The 20,084-nt window shown below is 37.0% G+C and overlaps 1 protein-coding gene across 5 annotated transcripts in view; it reads left to right on the top strand.

Annotated features, from left to right (window-relative positions):
* Window positions 1–20,084, top strand: part of LOC138696140 (restin homolog) — a 921,493-nt gene that overhangs the window by 584,482 nt on the left and 316,927 nt on the right. For all 5 annotated transcript variants that reach the window (XM_069820696.1, XM_069820698.1, XM_069820695.1 and 2 more), the window contains exon 8: window positions 15,459–15,599. In XM_069820696.1, the coding sequence (XP_069676797.1) occupies window positions 15,459–15,599 (141 nt within the window). The remainder of the gene's footprint in view (window positions 1–15,458; window positions 15,600–20,084) is intronic.

Below are 20,084 nucleotides of genomic sequence, written 5' to 3'. Positions count from 1 at the left end.
GATGAGGAATACAGAGATGAAGTGTGAAGTGGAATTTCTAGCGTGTTATCGCGTTGTGATCGAGTATTAATATTATGATAGCGAGAGAGAGTATGGAAACGGACGAATAAATAAGAGGGGGATGAAGTGTGCATAATTCGATATAAGTTAAAAGTTCATTATAGTTCATCCATGAGGGAAAAGAACTGGCCACCCTACCCCATTATCTCCTGGCCTAGTTGCCTCATAAGTGGTGCCTTCTTGGTATCACTTATGAGATTCAGACCTGCCTTCGGACAGTTGACTAAACAACAACAGTTCATCCATACTCTATTTCAGTCAGTCCCTTGTCTAACCCATCCAACTCTCAATTTACTCAGCAGTCTCTTCATTTTCCATACACTTACTTAATAATCTTCGCATCTATTCATCAACCTTTTATTATTTAATTAATTATCCCATCCTTCGCTCGTAAATTATAAATTATATTCAGTCATTAATGTATTCATTCACCAAATCTTTTCATTCATTAACCGATATTAATTTATCTGTTCATTCATCTATTCGTTAATTCATTTCGCTCGATTGTGAACCTTTCTGGTATTTTGCTTTCAACCATTCATCCAATTCACTCGTCCACCAAGCATTCACCATGTATTGATCCATCCATCCTTCCATTAATTAACGTATTAATTGCTTCGTTTACTGAGTATTCTTACGTGTAATCATATCTTATAATCTGCTATATTTTTCTTACAAGGTACATTCGCGAAGTGTCTGACTGATAATGGTATAAAATCAAATACGTTGGAAAGTTCAGCTGTAATCAATGTTTATGGTACCAATTGTAGCTGCCCATAGTGCAATTATACAATGTTTATGAGCCTAGATAAATATTGGTATAATGAATACGGAAAGAAACTCATATATAAATAATGATTATTATACTAGTTTTAGCTATCCTTACATATACTTAAACATGTTTGTGAGTGTTGATGTAGAAATACGTTAAGCACAAAATGTAAACGACAATAAGTACATTGGATGAATGATGAATTTCTGCAGTTGAGAGTTGAGCAACTCGAATCTTCAGTGTCCCAGATAACATTGACAAGAGCTTCAAAGACATCACATTCAACTGGAAAAAATAGCTTTCTTCCAGGCATGCTTAATAATGTTAGTGAATATGAGGATAAACACATACAGGTAACAACCACTCCACCTGGTGTAACTTTCCTTGTTCAAGCGTTGGTTGTATAATTTTTTCGTCAATGGAAGAAGTTCACCAAACGTTTTTGTAAGAGAGTTTTACTCGACAACATTGATATTGACCTCCAGAGCCGTAAAGCTATCATCAACCTGCATGTACTTATCCATAATCAGTTCAGTGCTCCCATATTTACTAACATGATTAAGAATGCCTGGAAGAAAGCTACTTTTCCAGTAGAATTTGATGTATTTGAAGATCTTGCCAATGTTATATGGGACACTGAAGATTCGAGTTGCTCAGCTCCCAACTGCAGAAATGTATCATTCATCCAATGTGCTTATTTTCGTTTACATTGATTGTGCTTAACCCAATACCCACAAATATGTTTAAGTATATGTAAAATTAGTAGAATAATGATTATTTATAGATGAGTTTCCTTCCGTATTCATTATTATACCAATATCTATCTAGGCTCATAAACATTGTATAATTACCACTATGGGCAGCTACAGTCGGTACCATAAACATTGATTACAGCTGAACTTTTCATTCTATTTGATTTTACACAATTATCAGTCAGGCACTTCGCGAATGTACCTTGTTAGAATTAATTAAAATATTACCTCCTTTCTAAGCTGGACATAGAGTAGGCCTACCTGTCTGTAAGTTTCAGTTTGAAAGTTAGTTGAATATTCTTGTAACGTTGAATATAAATGCTCGTATCATTCAGAAGTCAGAATATCGCACGCAACCCTCGTGTTGACATCTCGCCAGACAGACTTCACGCACAATCGCAGTCGAGGCGCGGAGCGGCGCTGAATGCTCGTTGCTAGCATTCCACTAATGCGTCCAATAACATCGGCAGCTGATGAAGTTGCTGTCTGATATTGATCAGGAGGAGAAACCATTTGCTGTCATTTCCGGGCGCTGCAAACTCGGTCAGGTTAATGGTCCTCCGATTATAGGCTATAACTCATCCTCATGAAAGCGACAGCGTAATAATATTTTTTTTCTTGGTGAGTTACTTTACGATGCTGTATCAACATCTCAGGTTATTTAGCGTCTGATTGAAATGAAGGTGATAATGCTGATGAAATGAGTCCGGGGTCCAGCACCGAAAGTTACCCAACATTTGCTAGTAATAATAATAATAATAATAATAATAATAATAATAATAATAATAATAATACTGTATCGAGTATTAGGCTTCTGAACTGTTCCAATTACAGATAGTGTCTTATAAGCTAAAAGTTAATGTAATCAGAATCACCGTAACATTCAGTTGTTCGCGTTTTTTTAGTCCCTTTTTGGATCTCTCACAGTTTCATACTATACAGTACATTACGCATGTATAGACGTTACAGGAGACATCTCAGCGTTACAATAAAAAGCCCCTAACCTTTTTGGAGACAGTCACAATTGGAATAAGGTCAAGAAAAGCCTCGGAATTGCATTTTCTTACGAATGACAGTTTATAGACTTTAAGGGTGCTACTCATAGACATTTCGCTAGCCCGCGCTACGAGCGTGCTAAACTAGCCCCGGCTATGGACTGGTTACTTGTACAGGATTCATACCATATCATATCGCTAACACTGGTTTATGAATACGAAAAACGTTAGTTCGCTGATCATCCACCGGAAGCCCGCGCTAAGAATGTCTATGAATACGGCCCTAAGGGTGGTATTCATAGACATTTCGCAGCACGCGCTACGAGCGTACTAAGCTAGCCCCGGCTATCCACTGGTTACTAGTACAGAATTCAAATCATATCCTATCGCTAACACTGGTTTATGAATACGAAAAACACTGATAATCCACCGAAAGCCCGCGCTAAAAATGTCTGTGAATACGGCCCTTAGTCTTTAAATCGGAGAATTACAAAATTATGAAAGAAAAGTTTAGGACATTTCAAATTACAAATCACATTGTTCCTTTTATTAAAATTCTCTCCCTTTTTTCAAGTTTCTAGAAGTTGAGTATTTTGGCAAATGTACAAGAGCGAACAATTCTTCACCCACTCTTTTACTGTCATTTCGTATTCTATGGTAGGTTTTAATAGAAATAGGAGGATCTTCTCCGGACTTCCAGAAAAAGAACTAAGGAAGAGACTAGTGAAGTGCTTTGTGTGGCGTGTGGCATTGTATGGGACATAAACATACATTATGACGAAGTGAAGAGAAGCGATTAGATGCATTTGGACAAGAATGGAACGTACGAAGTGGACAGACAGAATAAGAAATGAAGGTGAGTAAGAAAGAGTGGATGAAGAAAGATTGATGCTGAAATTGATCAGGATCAGGAAGAGGAAAAAGAATTGATTGGGTCACTAGTTGAGAAGAAACTGCCTACTGAAGGATGCACTGGAAGGAATGGTGAACGGGAGAATAGATCGGAGCAGAAGAAGATCTCAGATATAAGAATTATTATATGGATCATATGCGGAGACAAAGAGGAAGGCAGAAAATAGGAAAGATTGGAGTTTGCAGTGAAAGACTTGCCCTGGGGCAGAACACTATGAATGAATGAATGAATGAATGGTAGTCTGCCATAGCTTTACAACTCTAATCATGAAAGTTGTTGGGAGTGCCGGTTACCGCCATCATTGTAGGCATAACAGTGAAGTAGGTACCGTGTTTTGGCGCCAATTTAGTTTATTCTAAATCCATTTGCTCTTTCTGGGATTTGAACTCGGATTCCCGGCTTTGGAATTATGACATTATACTACCCGTTTGTGTAATAAAATTGTGTGCTGTAATGCGTCATTAAATATATTTAATAATAGTGATGACGCATTCTCATTCAGTTTCAGAGACTGAAGGACTGCGGTATTGAATATGGAACATATGCCGACCTTTGTCATGCTTATTTTGGTATTCATTGATCACTGTATTGCAGACATTCTCCGTTATAAACAGTTTGACTTATTGTTGTGTCGTATTGTAAGCACAACGCCACAGAATGAAAAATGATCCATTTATCTGCACATGTTCGGAACAGCAGAGGCGTGCGCTCCACTGTTGACACTGTACATGGAATACAAATAGAACTTTTTGCGAACTCCGGGATCGTGATGTAGTTTGTATTATCTTACATAAGATACATCGCGCTATAAGGATAAACTACTCTGCCATCCCATTTACCACGCCAACTAACAAGAACACCTGAAATCCTGGCGAGTATAACGCGATCACGTTTTCATTATCGACGGAAGAAGAGAGTCTCTTGTTATTATACTTCAACGTAGCACAGTATAACCGTAAGAAATGACTAGTTAAGCTTACCGTACGTCCCGTAAAAAAAAGGGACAGTCCGCTTTTTTGGCCTAGGTATCCGGCGTCACTGTAATTTTTATCGGGACACGTATAAGTTCCATGTTTAATCAGACTTTATTTCATAATGTAAAACTCAATAATTTTTGGCTGATATTTATTTCATAAATTAATTTTGAAATTATTGTTTTGATTTGTATAATATGTTTGCAGATATTTCATTTTGAAATCAACATCATGAATGAACTGTTTGAAGAGTACTGTTAAACAGCGCCTGATCTCGCCAAAAATTGTGTAACTCTAGACTTGTTCCACATCTTAAAGCTTCAGTTCTAATGAAAGATCTATGGAATACAATAAATGGAAATTAAAAAAAAAAAGATAATAAAAAAATGAAAAAAGGTAAGTGCAAGGTACTGTCAAGTAACGAAAATGAATTGACATGAATAAACATTGTTTAAACGCAATAGTGTTCTTTCTTTTGTTAACTTCCTTGTTTCAATCTTACTTCATACGTGAGTGATCCCAGGAGGAATGCACAAACTTACACTTCCCGCCTGGGATCTGCAAGCACGAGTGACGTCACGCGGTGGGTAGAAGCAGTACTGTAATATATGCTCGCGCATGAGCACACTCTGTTTTAAAGAGGTTACGTCCATTTTCGGTTTTCCCCTTAAAAATTTTCTAGAGCTCCTTCAGTGGAGCAGCGTAACCTGGAGTGAGACTAGTGGCCAACAGGCTTGGAGCTCACATATTTAGTTTCTTGCAGCCCCGAACCCCTTGCAAGGACGCGTTTTGCATACCTTTTAAATTTGTCCTCCCAATGCTCCTCTTTCGATTCGAGTCAGGTTCGATTCGAGTCAGGCGGCGAGATCACTTTTACCTTCGTCACTCTTTTACAGACGAAGCTAACGGCCGCTATTCTTTCAGATTCCAGGCGACTAGTGTACTTCATTGCCACACATTTTATTTTTTTCAAACCACTTACATCAAGATCGTTCAAAATAGTCCCCTTGAAATGTCATGGCTGCTTCCTAACATTGTGGTTGCTTTTGGATGAGAGAGTGTTTCCCACTTGTAATCGGTCATATGGCATTCACTGGCTCGGTTACTTACTGTCGAACATTATCGAAGAGAAGCAGCACGCCAGACTAGCTGTAGTCTGTTCTGGCGAATTTTTGGACGCAGTTTCCTACGGGTTATGTCTGCTCATGTCATCAGTATGTCTTCTTCCGAAACATTGGCAACAATTACTTCTGTTGTGAAGTCCGGTGATGATTTCAGTCTTCTAATTCACTAGTTTCGTCTATAGCAATATGACCTTCACAGACACGTCGAGACCATCGGGAAATGATACTAGTGTCTACTGTAGAGTCACCACACACTTCTATCGAAGCGGTTCATAAATTTCCAGCGGCGTACATCCACGTAAAGTTTCTATTTCAGTTAATGATATTTGATCTCAGACAGTGACGTGACCCGACTGTAAGCTGCGGTTTGTTTACGGCGATCATCGCCGGGCGCACATCGCTGGCGATTGTCGCCTGAAGTTGCTAGCAATTAAAATGAATGCGCACGGTTTCTTTACAGCGATGATTGCCAACGTAGATCGTTGGACGCGACGCAGTTCGCTGGAGGTTGCTTCTGAAGCAAATTTAGGACGCACATCGTCGCATACATGTTCAGTAATAGATATTTAGAGAAGACCGTAGAAATATTGAATCGAGCAAAACAAATGAGAAGTGACAGCGATGTACGCTGATAAAGAAACCACTTCCTGACGATCATCGCCAGCGTTTATAATCGCCGGCGATGTGCATCCGGCGATGATAGCAGTAAACAAACCGCAGCTGTACACAAAACAGTTTTTAAGCAATTTAATTGAACTTACACAGAATTGTTCGGAATAACTCTCCTTAGTAACACAATAAATAACAACCATGCACATCCGCCGATATGGGAGAGCATGCGCAATGTGCATTATTTCTGGGATCATTTTTGTATATTTTTCAGTAACTTCAAAATTCTTATAAAAATCGATAGTAAAAGTGTCCCGAACGTTATGAGATATTTATGGTAGACTTGTGAGTGTCTATAAATTTCAGCCCTGGGGTATGCTTTACAAATGTATGAGTAATGACTTAACAACTTACAAATTGAGGTTCCTGTAAAATAGTTGTTTAGTCAACTCTCCGAAGATAGGTCTGAACCTCATAAGTGATACTAATAAAGCACCACTTATGAGGCAGGAGATAATGGAGTAGGGAGGCGAGATATTTCCCTCTCCATTGCATACATTGTCGATTATAGAGGATTCCACCTTAAGAGAAAAGCATTGGGCTTAAGGGTCTTGCCTGGTACACTGTTGCCGCAAGATGCCTCTTTTAAAGGATAGAGTGAGGTAGGCCTATAGAATCTCTGTCTCACTTTCTTCCTAAACGTACAGTGTTCTCGCAAGCTTATCGCACAAGATAGGTACGTCGAATCCGCTCAAGTGATAAAACCTATTAATGCCATAATGATACCTGCAAACATCTTATAAACATTATAACTAGACTTCGGACATTTACACCATAACCAACTTTTAGGCACCTCAACCAGGCTCTAAATCAACCAAAAATGGGAATTTAAATATAGTTTTAGCACGTAAAAACACAATTTCAGGCCGTTAGATATACGATTTTAGGCACCTAAATGTTTTTACGCACTCAAACTACAATAACTATAACGATGCAAATAATTAGTGAATATTAAGTAGGTATTACGCTATACAGTGGTAAGACAGTAGAAGAATTGTGGTTAGAAACTTTATTCCTATCATGTCAAATTATTAATGAATTCATTGGCCTCATTGCTCTCTATGGCTGCTGATACATAGATCTCGATATTACAGTTAAAAACTAATTAGTTTCCGATTAACACATTCATAATTGGCTTTGCATGACATAATGATTATTTAGGTCTAAATTTTCTGTTTTGAGACTTTGCCGTTTGTTGAATCACTTTATAAGCGCAAAATTATTTTTTCGCGCGACACTGCTCTTTTGTATTCCTACTGTCCGCTCAAGTGTTCAATAAAACCTGTTACTTTCCGGGAATTTCTTCATTCCTTCAACCAAACTATTACAGTTTCTTTGAGTCTAAACTTTATCTTCAATTGCTGCACTAAAAATAGGCCTACCTCGCCCGTAACGGAGTGGTTAGCCTCTCTGCCTTCCACTGTTACGTGCAGCACACGTTTTCCGTTTTTAACTGTTAAGAAGCACTTATGATACAGATTTAATATTATATGCAGCACACATTTTCCGTTATTAAATTCACACTATAATCAAGCAAGAACTTAAGTTACATACCTAATGTCTTTATTGTTTTGTTGATAGTTAAATTTCATGCAATGTATGTAATAAACGCAGAAAATGTTCTACGTGTTTTAACAGTGTGAAATCTTAGCCTCAATTGTACCACCCCTACTTGTCTGGTAAGTTCCCTAGCAGGGCTGTTTGGCAAGACAGCGGCTGGCTATTCCACCAATTTAGCTGTTATCCCGTTATTCGCAAATTAAATATATGGTAATTTTAGAAGTGTAATAATATTTTAGTACATGAAATCGATCTAGTTCTCCATGAAATTGTTTTTAGTGAATTAAAGGAAACTAACTAAGTTTCAAATTCTCAAGAAAATACTTATAAATGGCTGATGGAACAGCCCTTCATATGTTCAGTGTTTTTTTTCATAAAGTGAAATCCTCTATAGCAACATATTACACTAGTCAGACTTCAGATGCATACAAACAATAATAATTGTTCTTCCTCTGATACATATCAGAAATTATTGCGACTAGAAAAATGTATATCTACTAAAGTTGATTTAACTCCGAAATATTTAAATGCAAATGAAATTCTTTATGTCTTGTGAAACACAATTATTATGACAAAACCGCGCATTTTAGTGAAATTATTTCTCAACTACGAGGAGTCCTGTCGTGTAATGGACTCGCATCTCCTCCCTCCTACACAAACTCACTAGCGCTCTCTCCTCATAGTGTGAATGAATGGCCGCTTGCTTGCCTTGACACTGACATGGAAACTCCACAACAATTATTGTTTTTGCAGAACCGTAGCTTTACTGCATCACGGTTTATTCTTGTATTGATGGTCAGCATAATCATCCAGCTTGGAATTTCCTCGCGGCATTTTAACCTGTACACGTTGCAGAACTTGGAGATAAGTGAGTGCAACTTCTTCGACGTGTTTGCATTGTATCAGCAAACCTAAACTTGTCCTCTATAAATCCCGAGCATATGTTTCATTAACGACACGTTAAGAATAGGTCTTCCTTATTTGGACGTGGTAAATTTAAATAGAAGCGGACACGTCCCTGACAGTTGCATTTGTAGCTTAAAATAAAGAACTGGGGTTTACTTCGCGTATATATATATATATTAGTCAGTTTACAATGCCTTCTGACATTTTCTGACAGCCAAATATCAATTTACAGTCACTGATAAATGTATCGCACTGCAAGATACCACTCCCCTCTATCTCTCCATAGGTCTTCTCCTAATTGTCTTCTTTCCTTAGCTTCCAGAATGCCCTTTTTTTCATGTTGTCATAGATCTTCCTCTTTTTCTTCTTCTTGATGGGGTCCAATCATATGCCAACCTTGGTAATCTTTCCGTATAACCTGTATTATATTCTGCTGCGTAATCTTTTACTTGTGACATCTCTCTTTAGTAAAGAATACTTAACTGTTTTAAACTGCAGTTATATTTTATTTTCACATTATGTTATCGTAAAATAGCAGTAGTCAGTACGCAATTGTAAGACTGGGAAAATAACAAAATGCATTTCTTGTTGATACTCCAAAATTCGATTTGAAGGACAAAGTCTCTTTTGAATATTTGCTCCTCAATTATACTGTTGCTATTACTGTACTATTACTACCAATACTAGGCCTACTATTGCTGCTACAACGACTATTATTTGACTACTATTATCACTACTACTACTAACATTAACTACTCAGTAATAACCTTCAGTTTTATTCCTCACTATTTGAGCCAATTTGTCTCTTAATATCTACGCTATCCGAAGGTATTGTGAACGACCATTAAATATTGACGAATTTCGGACTTCCTTAGGGATTGGTCGAAGTGACGGAAGATCATTGCTTATTGTTCCATTTCGAAATTATTACAAGAAAGAAAAATCGCTATTTGGGGACAAAAGAACTAACAGTAAGAGTGCTGAGAGAATGTCCTCTATCATATGATAAAAATACATTTTAAATAATTTCTATGACATATTCACCTAATAAATTATTGTTTGCCACTTCTAATTTACAGGTGAGGATTTCGCGTACATTATGAACTGCAGCTGACGTAGAATTTAAGTCGCAGCCTAGAGATCACGTAGCCTACACGATAATCTGACAGACTAGCCTTAACTCGAAAAGCGTTAACACCAAGTTATTAAGAGATCCGTATTGTTTGTTGAACCTTCACTCTCTTTCACATGCAAGTGTTAATAAATGGCCACAACATTACGTATCAGATATTTGACAGTCACACTTTGTATAGAGTAAATTTCATGATGTCAGCAAGAATTTAATGACGCCTTGCACTGTCTAACCTTCTAAGATAGTCCTTTGTTCTATTTCATCCACAATACGCTGTCGTTTTATGTTGGTCCACATTATATGATTATAATATTTTTATTTTCCTTCTACTGTAATATATTTTTATAATTTTGTAGCCCTATCAAAAGTACGGCCTCTGGTTTTGTAACCGAACATTGATCGTATTCGAGTAATCTTTAAAAAATATTATTTTCGGGCAATTTTATTTCAAATTTAATGATTGATTTTCGTTATTTTAACATTTCATTTATGAATTTATGAAGATGTTGAAAAGTATTGCGAACAACCCACAGCATTGTTGGTGGATTAGACTTGAAACTTGTTTCTTGTGAATATTTTATTAGGTCTGGCTATTTGATACATTGTTTCGAAACGAATTAATTTGCAGTTCTTCGTCTCTCAGTCTTGCACAGTATTTTTCTCGACTTGATTGTTAATTTATGCTCTGTATTAAACTTCATAATCCAGCGCCTGCGCCGTGAGTCGTGGCATCATACCTGAACTCGCGTTAAAGGAATGCGCGCTTGTTCGAGTCCTCATGGGGGAAGAAATTTTCTCATGAAATTTCGGCCAGTGTATGGGACCGGCGCCCATTCAGCATAGTATGGAACATCGTGCTAACCACACGATACCTCCGTTCTGGTTGGATGATCGTTCACCTTTGCTGAGACATGTGGACATGAGATCATCAGCCACCTGGTCGGCCTTGGCCCTGTATGGGCTGTCGCCTCACGGATTTAAGTCTCAGTTTTTAATTAAATCCTACATAGGTATACTTGAACGATAGTTTATTCGTCTGTTCTTCTAACAGAATGTGTCAGTGGATGTTTGTGTTCCAAGTACAACAGTGACTGTCTACTGAATCACTGTTTGTATCCAGTGTAATCTGCCGGATTTGTTTTGGAAGGCGGTTTGTGGTTTTCCGAAGTACTGTATTTTAGTCCTCCTATTCTATTCGTGGACTTCCTTCACTTCATCATTCGCCGAAAGTACGCAACAGTATAACTACTTGCTTGTTGATGATTCATTCCTTAAAGCGACATGGCCTGCTGTATCGATCCATATGTTACAAAGTTCTGAAGTTTTTTGGCCGCGTCAACAGGAATCAGGAACTGTGTTCGATAACAATTCTATTGTGAGTCGCAAGCCACAATACTACTGTAGTATTTGCAGGGAGTTACGCAACTCAATTACATAAATGAAATTAGTTTCATAAAAGCGATGCATATCCCTCAATATACAGTCCATGCCAGTGGTCGCCAAAAGCTGTATCGCGACACACGGCCCTGCCTCTTCTTACCTCTTCTGCACTGTCATTCACTGCAATACCTGAATTATACCCACTCCACTCCTCTCTATTTTTTCATTTTTCATTTCATTTATTATATTCCATAGATCTTACATTGGCAATGAAGCTTTAAAATGTGGAACAAGTCAAAATTTTACAAGATTACAATTACACTTTTACAATTATTTTTACAATTTTTACATTTTTTTCAATTTTTACAATTTCATAATTTTGCAATTTTCTACAATTGTTTGGCAAGATATAGTGAGCTGGGGTGAGACCGAGGATTCGCCAGAAGATTACCTGACATTTGCCTTATGTTTGGGGAAAATCTCGGAAAAAAAAAAAACCCAACCAGGTAATGAGACCAAACGGGGTGAAGTGAAGTGAGGCCGAGGACTCGCCATAGACCATCCGGCATCAGTCCCACGGCTGGGGAAAACCTCGGAAGAAACCAATCAATCACACCGAATGGGGGGATCCAACCCAAGCCCGAGCGCAGCTCCGGATCAGCAGGCCAGCGACTCTGCCGACTGAGCTACATTGATGGCTCTGCTAAAAATATACAGTACATAGCCAATCAGATTATTAAATTTACAAACTCAAACGATTATTCATCAGTTGAGCTATAAAATATAATACATAGCAAGTAAGTTAATTCAATTTAAAGGCATAAACAATTCAATCAGTTGAGATATACAGAAATTGATAATACATATCATGCAAATTACTTTAAATTACAAACATAAACAATTCATCAATAGAGCTATACAGATTACTATTCAATTTAAAGCATAGCCTATACAATTCATAAGTCAAACTATACAGACATGTACAATACAAAGTAAACAGATTAATTCAATTTACAAGCATACATTCGTTAAGCTATACAATTTTGTACAATTCATATCAAGTAGATTAATTCAATTTATAATCATAAATAATTCATCAGTTGAGCTATACAGACTACTATTCAATTTATAGTATATACAATTCATCAGTAGAGCTATACAGACTACTATTCATTTTAAAAGCATATAGGCCTACAATTCATCAGCCAAGCTATACAAACATATACAATACATAGTAAATAAATTAATTCAATCTACAAACATATTTTCGTTAAGCTATACAAAATTGTACGATTCATATCGGGTAGATTAATTCAATTTGTAAGCTTAAACAATTCATCAGTTGAACTATACAGACTGCTATTAAATTTACAGCACATGCAATTCATCAGTTAAGCTAAAAAAATATAGAATATATAGTAAACAGATTAAGTCAATATAAAACATAATTTAGATGAGCTATATAAAATTGTACTTCCAAATTAAGTAGAATAATTTATTCAATTCAAAGCAAAAATAATTCTTCAGTTGTGTAGAAGGTGGTAGTGGTGTGCGGGTTGTATTTATATTACGTCACCATTTCATGGTATTTGGTAGCCATTGGTTTACGCATTTTACAAAAATTCAGTTCATCACGTACTGTTGAATTTGCTTGTTCATGGTTTATTTTCTTCAACAACACTTACTTATGGAAATGAAGTTATGTATTGCTCGTCTAAATATGAAGACAGATGACATCTTTCACTGTCCGTAGGGTGAACAGAAGTCTAATATTTCGGGGACGATGTGTCCTGCATTATACATCATATCCAGCAATTCAACTATAAGTATAAATTTATAAACAAATAGATGGATGGATGAGTGGGTGGGTGGATGAATGAATGGATGGATAAGCAGGAAGGCAGGCAGACAGACAGATTGATTGATATATTGATGTATAGTACTCGTATAAGTTCTATTTGTTAGGCGTCTCTACTTTTCAGCATTTGCCTCTAATGCTGTTTCCTCTAGACAGAGAACACTCAGCCAGTTGCGATACGTCTGGAAAAATAACCGAGCTGTCGCGAGAGATGAGAAAATGACTTAAGAAATTGTTAAGAATTGCAGGGTTGGGAAGGAAGCGAGACGTGGCCCTTACAATTTGAACTGTATCTAGCATTCTTCTGAAGAGACCTGGGGAACCGAGAATAATCCAAATCAGGATAGCCGGCCCTGGGAGCGAACTGCTCAGTCCATTCTGACTCCAGAAAAACTTCATTAGTCTTCCAGGGACGGACTTTTAGTGTGAGAGAAAAAGAATTCTACACACACTAATCAGAATAGAACCGGAATGTCACATCGAAGGACATGTAGAAGTTAGGAAAAATATCAGACACTTACAAATACCCACACATTGACGATCATCTAACAAAACGTGTTTTCCTGGGACGCAAATCTGATAAGTACATATTTGTGCATACCTACATTATATAAGTGTGACATTATGAGCTGAGATGACAGCCGATTCAGACGTGAGAGGTCTCTAATAGAATCTTGACGACTGACAATGTTGATTGATGCTCACTTATGCAATCACGTCATCGGAGCTCAAGTAACCATCTAAAACTGCATTGTCCTCCGGTGTGCAAGAACTGTGTGTTGCTTCTGTCGGGATGTGTTGCTGACCTAATTTTAGAAGGAAAAAAAAAAAGACACTTATGGATCCAAAAACTGTTCTACGCTGTAGTAGTTGGTATCAATTCTTAATTTCCTGTCAGTTTAAATATTGCAAGGAAACTCTCCATATTATACGGTCCGAAATTCCTTGAAAGTTTTCGCACTGGTAAATAAGTAAAATGAACTACGAAAACTTAGCTGACAATAATACATAAACATTTGTTTTTAATAACAGCGATAACAGCGTAAAATGCTACGTTCTGATATTAATCTTGTAATCTATTTAACATGATTTAACACAAGCAAAGTCACAACCTACGCTATAGTGTTTGCAGATTGGCGTTAAGTTATAAGTAATAATTAACTTGATTAGTGTATTTTATTAACTGTGTGTTGTACTATAGTTGAATGCTTGTGAAATGCTTCCTCGGCGGTTTAGTGGCTACCGTAGTTATCCTAGGTTCGTGAGTTCAGACTCAATACAGTAAAATGGATTTTAAATGGCTATAACATCTTAGCATGACTTCCTCCGAGAAAGAGTGTTGCGTGTTATAAATTTAAAGCAGGTAAAGAAACCCAGTCCCTTATAGAGGGCTGTAGGTAAAATTTGTTGGTTATTTCTCGCTAGTATGAATTTTGACTTTATTTAAGCTCTAGTTGAAAGCATCGTTAAATACAATACTACTTATATTAACACGTGAGGAACTCACCATCTTCTCTGACTTTTGCAATTCCAGTATTACGAGGTCTACAGGGCTAGAAAGAGAGGAAACGTAAACCCAGTCCCTGATAGAGGGCTCTAGGTAAAATTTGTTGGCTAGTATGAATTTTGACTTTACTTAAGCTCTAGTTGAAAGCATCGTTAAATAAAATGCTACTTATATTAACACGTGAGGAACTCACCATCTTCTCTGTCTATTGCAATTCCAGTATTACGAGGTCTACAGGGCTAGAAAGAGGGGAAACGTAAATGATCACGGAGAGCCTAGTGAAGCACTTGTGTTTCAATATTCCAGGGAAAATGCTACTCGGAGATTTTAGGCTATTTTTGGATCTTTCTTGTGTCTTATGTTTCGTGTTGGCAGCTTTTTTATTGTTTAATTTCTCTCCTTCTGGAAGATTCTCTTAATGGCAATGGAAGTTCTTCAGAATGAGACCACGATTCCAATACATACATGTAAAAAATACTTTACTCAAAAGTTCCTAGGGGGGAAGGATATAGGCCTATTCTCGGACCATTATCTAGTAATATATAGGATAATAATACCAAAGAAGTGGGTGAAATATTGGTCTATTATAAATGTTTATATTTACTCATATATATTCTGGCGTTTTTATTTGGATGTTTCAAATTATTTTTACAGAAGTTTATTTAGTTTCTGGGCCATTATTTGAAAATCATTCTTTCTTTTAAGAACTGGTCATTTGTATGAACTATTGTCTGTAGTGGAATAAAGGTCAAGAAAATTCATTTGTTTCTTTCACCTTAAGATCTAACTCTAGCTGCAAACCGTGATTCATGTTGTGTGCAATTTAGTACATTCGCTTGTATTTCTCTGTTTACAGGATCCTCCAAAAAGCGCGATGTAGGTCGTTCAACCAGTCCACTGAGCGACGGATCAACGAATTCGACGACGTCCCACGTCATGACGCGATCCTCGAGTAACCACCTGCCGCCGCTGAGCCACCACACGAGGCCGCCTGGGCGTAAGTACCTCATCGCACTCGTGCACGACCAAGCTTCATTGCATAGCTTTGCATATCACGCTCATGTCTTCAGCTTAAAACAGGGCCGTGCAAATGCTTGATCATTATCGCTGTGGCCAGCGAGGTTGACGGAATCTTGATTAATGTAGACGCAGAAAATTACTGGATATCCGAAAGTCATATATTTTAATTACCGGTACATATTTTCCAGTAATAACACTAAGATAATTTTATCTCTATGTTCTCAGCGTCGAATATTTTCATTATTCCAATCGTCATATCTGCTGATATCTGCTGAAACTATTTACTGCTTTTTTGTTTCAACAACCGTGTTCATAGTAGCTATCCTTAGCCACATTTAGGTAAATGTAAGTGAAAACCAAAATTAATGTAAATTGTACTGAACGTATATAGGCCTAACATTAAAATTTGTCTCTCTAAAAAGCGAATAACATAATGTATAGTACCTATTTTTTCTTCCTGTTATTATTTTTTTATAATTTTCGTCACCCAATTGGCACTTTAGTATGCATTTCCGTTACGAAGAATTAAGTCCCCAAAATGATCTGGATAGAGCGAGCAGAATAATCTACACGCTTTATTTGCACCTACTTTTTATGCTAGGTAATACACCGTGTCCCCCTTAGAGGGATCGAGAAATAAGTGATAATTTCAAGTGTAAATAATGGTTTATGAACATAACATTTTACATAACTTAATGTAAAAATTCTCCGAGTTCGGAGAATGCTAAATGCAACTCGATGTGTGCCTCTTGAGTTACCCTGCAGACATCTAAACGACGGTATTCAGCCTTCCCTCTAGTGTTCTGTAGCATTTGTGGAGTCACTAGCGCAGCTGCATTTGTGGTACGTTGTCTCAGTTCCTCCAAAGTGTTAGCTCTGCCTTTTTGGTACATAGCATCCTTCACAAAGCCTCAGAAAAAAGGTCCAAGGCGGTCAGATTGGGTGACCTGATTGGCCAGGCAATGGGTCCTCGTCTTCCGATCCACTTATCCATGTACGACGAACACGGCGTAGTACTCGCCTAACAGATTTTTCTTCTAGTATCCATAGCACACACTGAACTTTCTATTGTGGTGTCCACATGTTGACCATGGCGTGTTCTCCTACAAAATGGCGCCAGGCTTGTTTAGCAACAAACAAACGAAAGTTACGCATGCAGATGTTTTCAGACTTCGTTGCGTAAACTCGGACAGTTTCTTTATCTTGTCATATGTAAATCACAACGATATCTTCATCTGGTTTTAAGTAGTGAGCATTTATTTCTCGATCTCTCTAAGCGGAACACTGTGTATTTAGATTGATCATAAGTAGGTAATTATTACTTTAGAAAAATTTTGCATAAATGTGCTACGATTTTCATAAGATTAGTCCATTTCCGTGCCGACTTTTCCATTCAAAAATGGATGATCGCAAAGAAAAAAAAATGTAAAAAATAGTTGACATTCAATCAGATTAAAAATAAATCAAAAATAATAAATGTAATTGAAAATGTAGCACAAAAGTCTTATAGAACTGATAAATTAATAACAAAAAAATGATAACTCGTAGTCGTATACATCAATGAATAATCATTACCACTACTGGTATAGTTGCTTTTGTTCTCTACCTTAAAATAATTGCAAATATCTATCAAAGAAATTGTCAAAGTATTTTTGAGATCAAGGAAATCAATTTTGTGTGATAACCAGGCTTCGGTCCTGGGCACAGAAACGCATGATGTTCAGAACACACGGACAATAGTGTTGTGATGGTCGAGTGGAGTGGGAGATGAAGCGCGCCGTTACTTCGTGTCTCAACATGTAAACAGTCCGTCACAGTACGGCACAAAGTACATTTCATTCTGTAGAGATGCAGTATATACAGTACATTCCTACGTAGACAATAAATGTCTACCATTAAAATATTAACGTGAGTTGTAACCTTCAATCAGGTGTCCCTACGCCGAAGCCTGTTACACGTGCCGCAGCCAAGCACTAATACACACAACAGTAATGCATATTACGGACCCACCTGTGCTGTTGCAGTCACCCCTCCACACGGGTCATGACGTCGTTTATACTCCATGTACTCTAAACTTCATACTGGTTACTCTGTGTGCCTAGGCCGAAGTCTGGTGATAACTTTTAAAGGAAAGACTGTTTTAAATTTAAAATTTATGTTCACAATAGACAAATGAAATTGTGGTAGCCCTATATAATTCTCTTACTTCTTATATTCCATAATCTTTGTAGGCTGAGACATAATAAGAATCGAAGGCACTCCAGCATTTTTCGTATAGCTACCCTTTTTGAACGTGTCTTTGGAAATAAAGAAGCAATGACTATTGGATTGCCTTGTTATCAATGTTGTTAGAAGAAGAGGTTCACAACGATGTAATTAATGTACATGCATTTTAATTTCACAGGTATAAATTTTTGCACTGCCTTGTTTTAAGACGTAAGTGAACATGTACGTAAGAATGTTCCATTACATATAAACAGCAAAATTTCCCGATGTTTAATGTCACACATTTTTCGCTGTTTGTCCGTAAGTACCACTTAACAAACTACAATCTCTTTCCGAACATCATCTTTGATATTCTTAATCTTTGTTGGATGTTAACTATCATCGTATAGTCATCGCCATCGTCGACATCGTGAAGGTAATCATCAGTTAATCATCTTCACTCCCACATCCACTTCCACATCTTCCTAACATACTAACATATACTACCATAACCCTCATTATTGCAGTCACGATTTTCAACTCGTATCGATGGATCGTCAACGAAACTTAAGTTCTGCGATGCTGTATAAGTTTTCTAACTGAAACCACTGATCACATAATATAATATATTGATTAGCTTAATGCACTTCCAAGGCAACTTTTTATAAATTTCACTATGCTCTCATCTAGCGACTGCAAAAGAATGTAATTGCCTGGAGTAATGGCTTGCAGCTATAGGGTGCGGCAATGGGATATGACGATTTTTATAGCCGTGTTGTGGGACACTCAGGACGAATTAAAAGAAAACACATACACTGGAAGTAATCTAGTACGATACAATTTATTAATGTCTGATTACTTTTTAAAAACTGCATTTCTTAAGTAGCCTTCACTGCAACGAATACATTCCTGCAATCTGCTATAAAGTTCTGCATAACTCGCCCCAACAAAACAGGTTCGGTGGCACTAATTTCGTTTCTTATGTTTTGTTTCAGCTGGATGATAGCGCGAGGCTTGTTGCGATACAGCCTACTTTTTAAATAACCCATAGGGAGTAATCAGCGCACACTGCTCATGGTTCAATGAACTGTCTGCGAAACATGTTTCCAGGACGAATAATTTAGCGATTTGTAGACATAGCCTGGCCGCCAAGATCTCCTGACCTGACTGCAGCTGATTACTTCCTATGGGGTTATCTCAAAAGTAGGCTGTATCGCAACAAGCCTTGCACCATCATCCAGCTGAAACAAAACATAAGGAACGAAATTAGTGCCATCGAACCTGTTTTATTGAGGCGAGTTATGAAGAACTTTCATAGCAAATTGCAGGAATGTATTCGTTACCGTGGAGGCTACTTACGAAATGTAGTTTTTAATAAGTAATCAGACATTAATAAATTGCACTGTACTGGATTACGTCCAGTATATGTGTTTTCTTTTAATTCGTCCTGCGTGTCCCACGACAGGGCTATAAAAACCGTCATATCCCACTGCCGCACCCTATATTATTCCATCTAGCGGTCGTTATAAAAAAAATTCATTTTCCACAGTGGAGATCCTAGTGGTTGTTCTCTTTCATGTGTTGCCATTTTTTAACTTGGAAATGACCAATCTGATTATATATATATATATATATATATATATATATATATATATATATATATATATATATGTGTGATCAGGGCTAAAACTCGGGCTCAGATTCTTGTTACTTTGTGTGAAATTTGTAATTACGTAGTGTACAACTTCTTACACTTTTACTTATATAATTTTACATACTTACGTAAGTAAATATAACCCTACATTTATGCAGAATGAATCGTAAGTAATGTCATTAATTTCGTCGTATTTTCTTTGAGATATTTCAGATAAAAAAGTTGAATACAATTTTGTTCGATTTTGCTTCTTTTTCGAGAAAAAGAAATATTTTTTGTATGGAACGTAGCGTATTTTGGGAAAGCCATTGATTTAATTCGCAATATGCTCAATCAGTTTAAGAGAGCAGTGTATTATGGTAACAAATGATTAAAATAATTGTAGTTTTGTCCTTTGAATATCCAGACATTTTAACAGAAGTAATGTAATATTGTAAAATTCCTTTGCAGAACGAAAAGTTAACTTACATTTGTTCGGATTAAATTTCTGCACATTTAAAGGACAAAACTAAAATTCTTTTAATCATTTGTTACCATAATACATTGCTCTATTAAACTGACTGAACATATTGGGAATTATGATATGATATGATATGATATGAT

Source organism: Periplaneta americana, chromosome 3 (genome assembly GCF_040183065.1).
Source record: "Periplaneta americana isolate PAMFEO1 chromosome 3, P.americana_PAMFEO1_priV1, whole genome shotgun sequence".
NCBI lineage: Eukaryota > Metazoa > Arthropoda > Insecta > Blattodea > Blattidae > Periplaneta > Periplaneta americana.
Note: the sequence above shows the minus strand (reverse complement) of the source record. Positions and strands in the feature narration are given on the sequence as shown.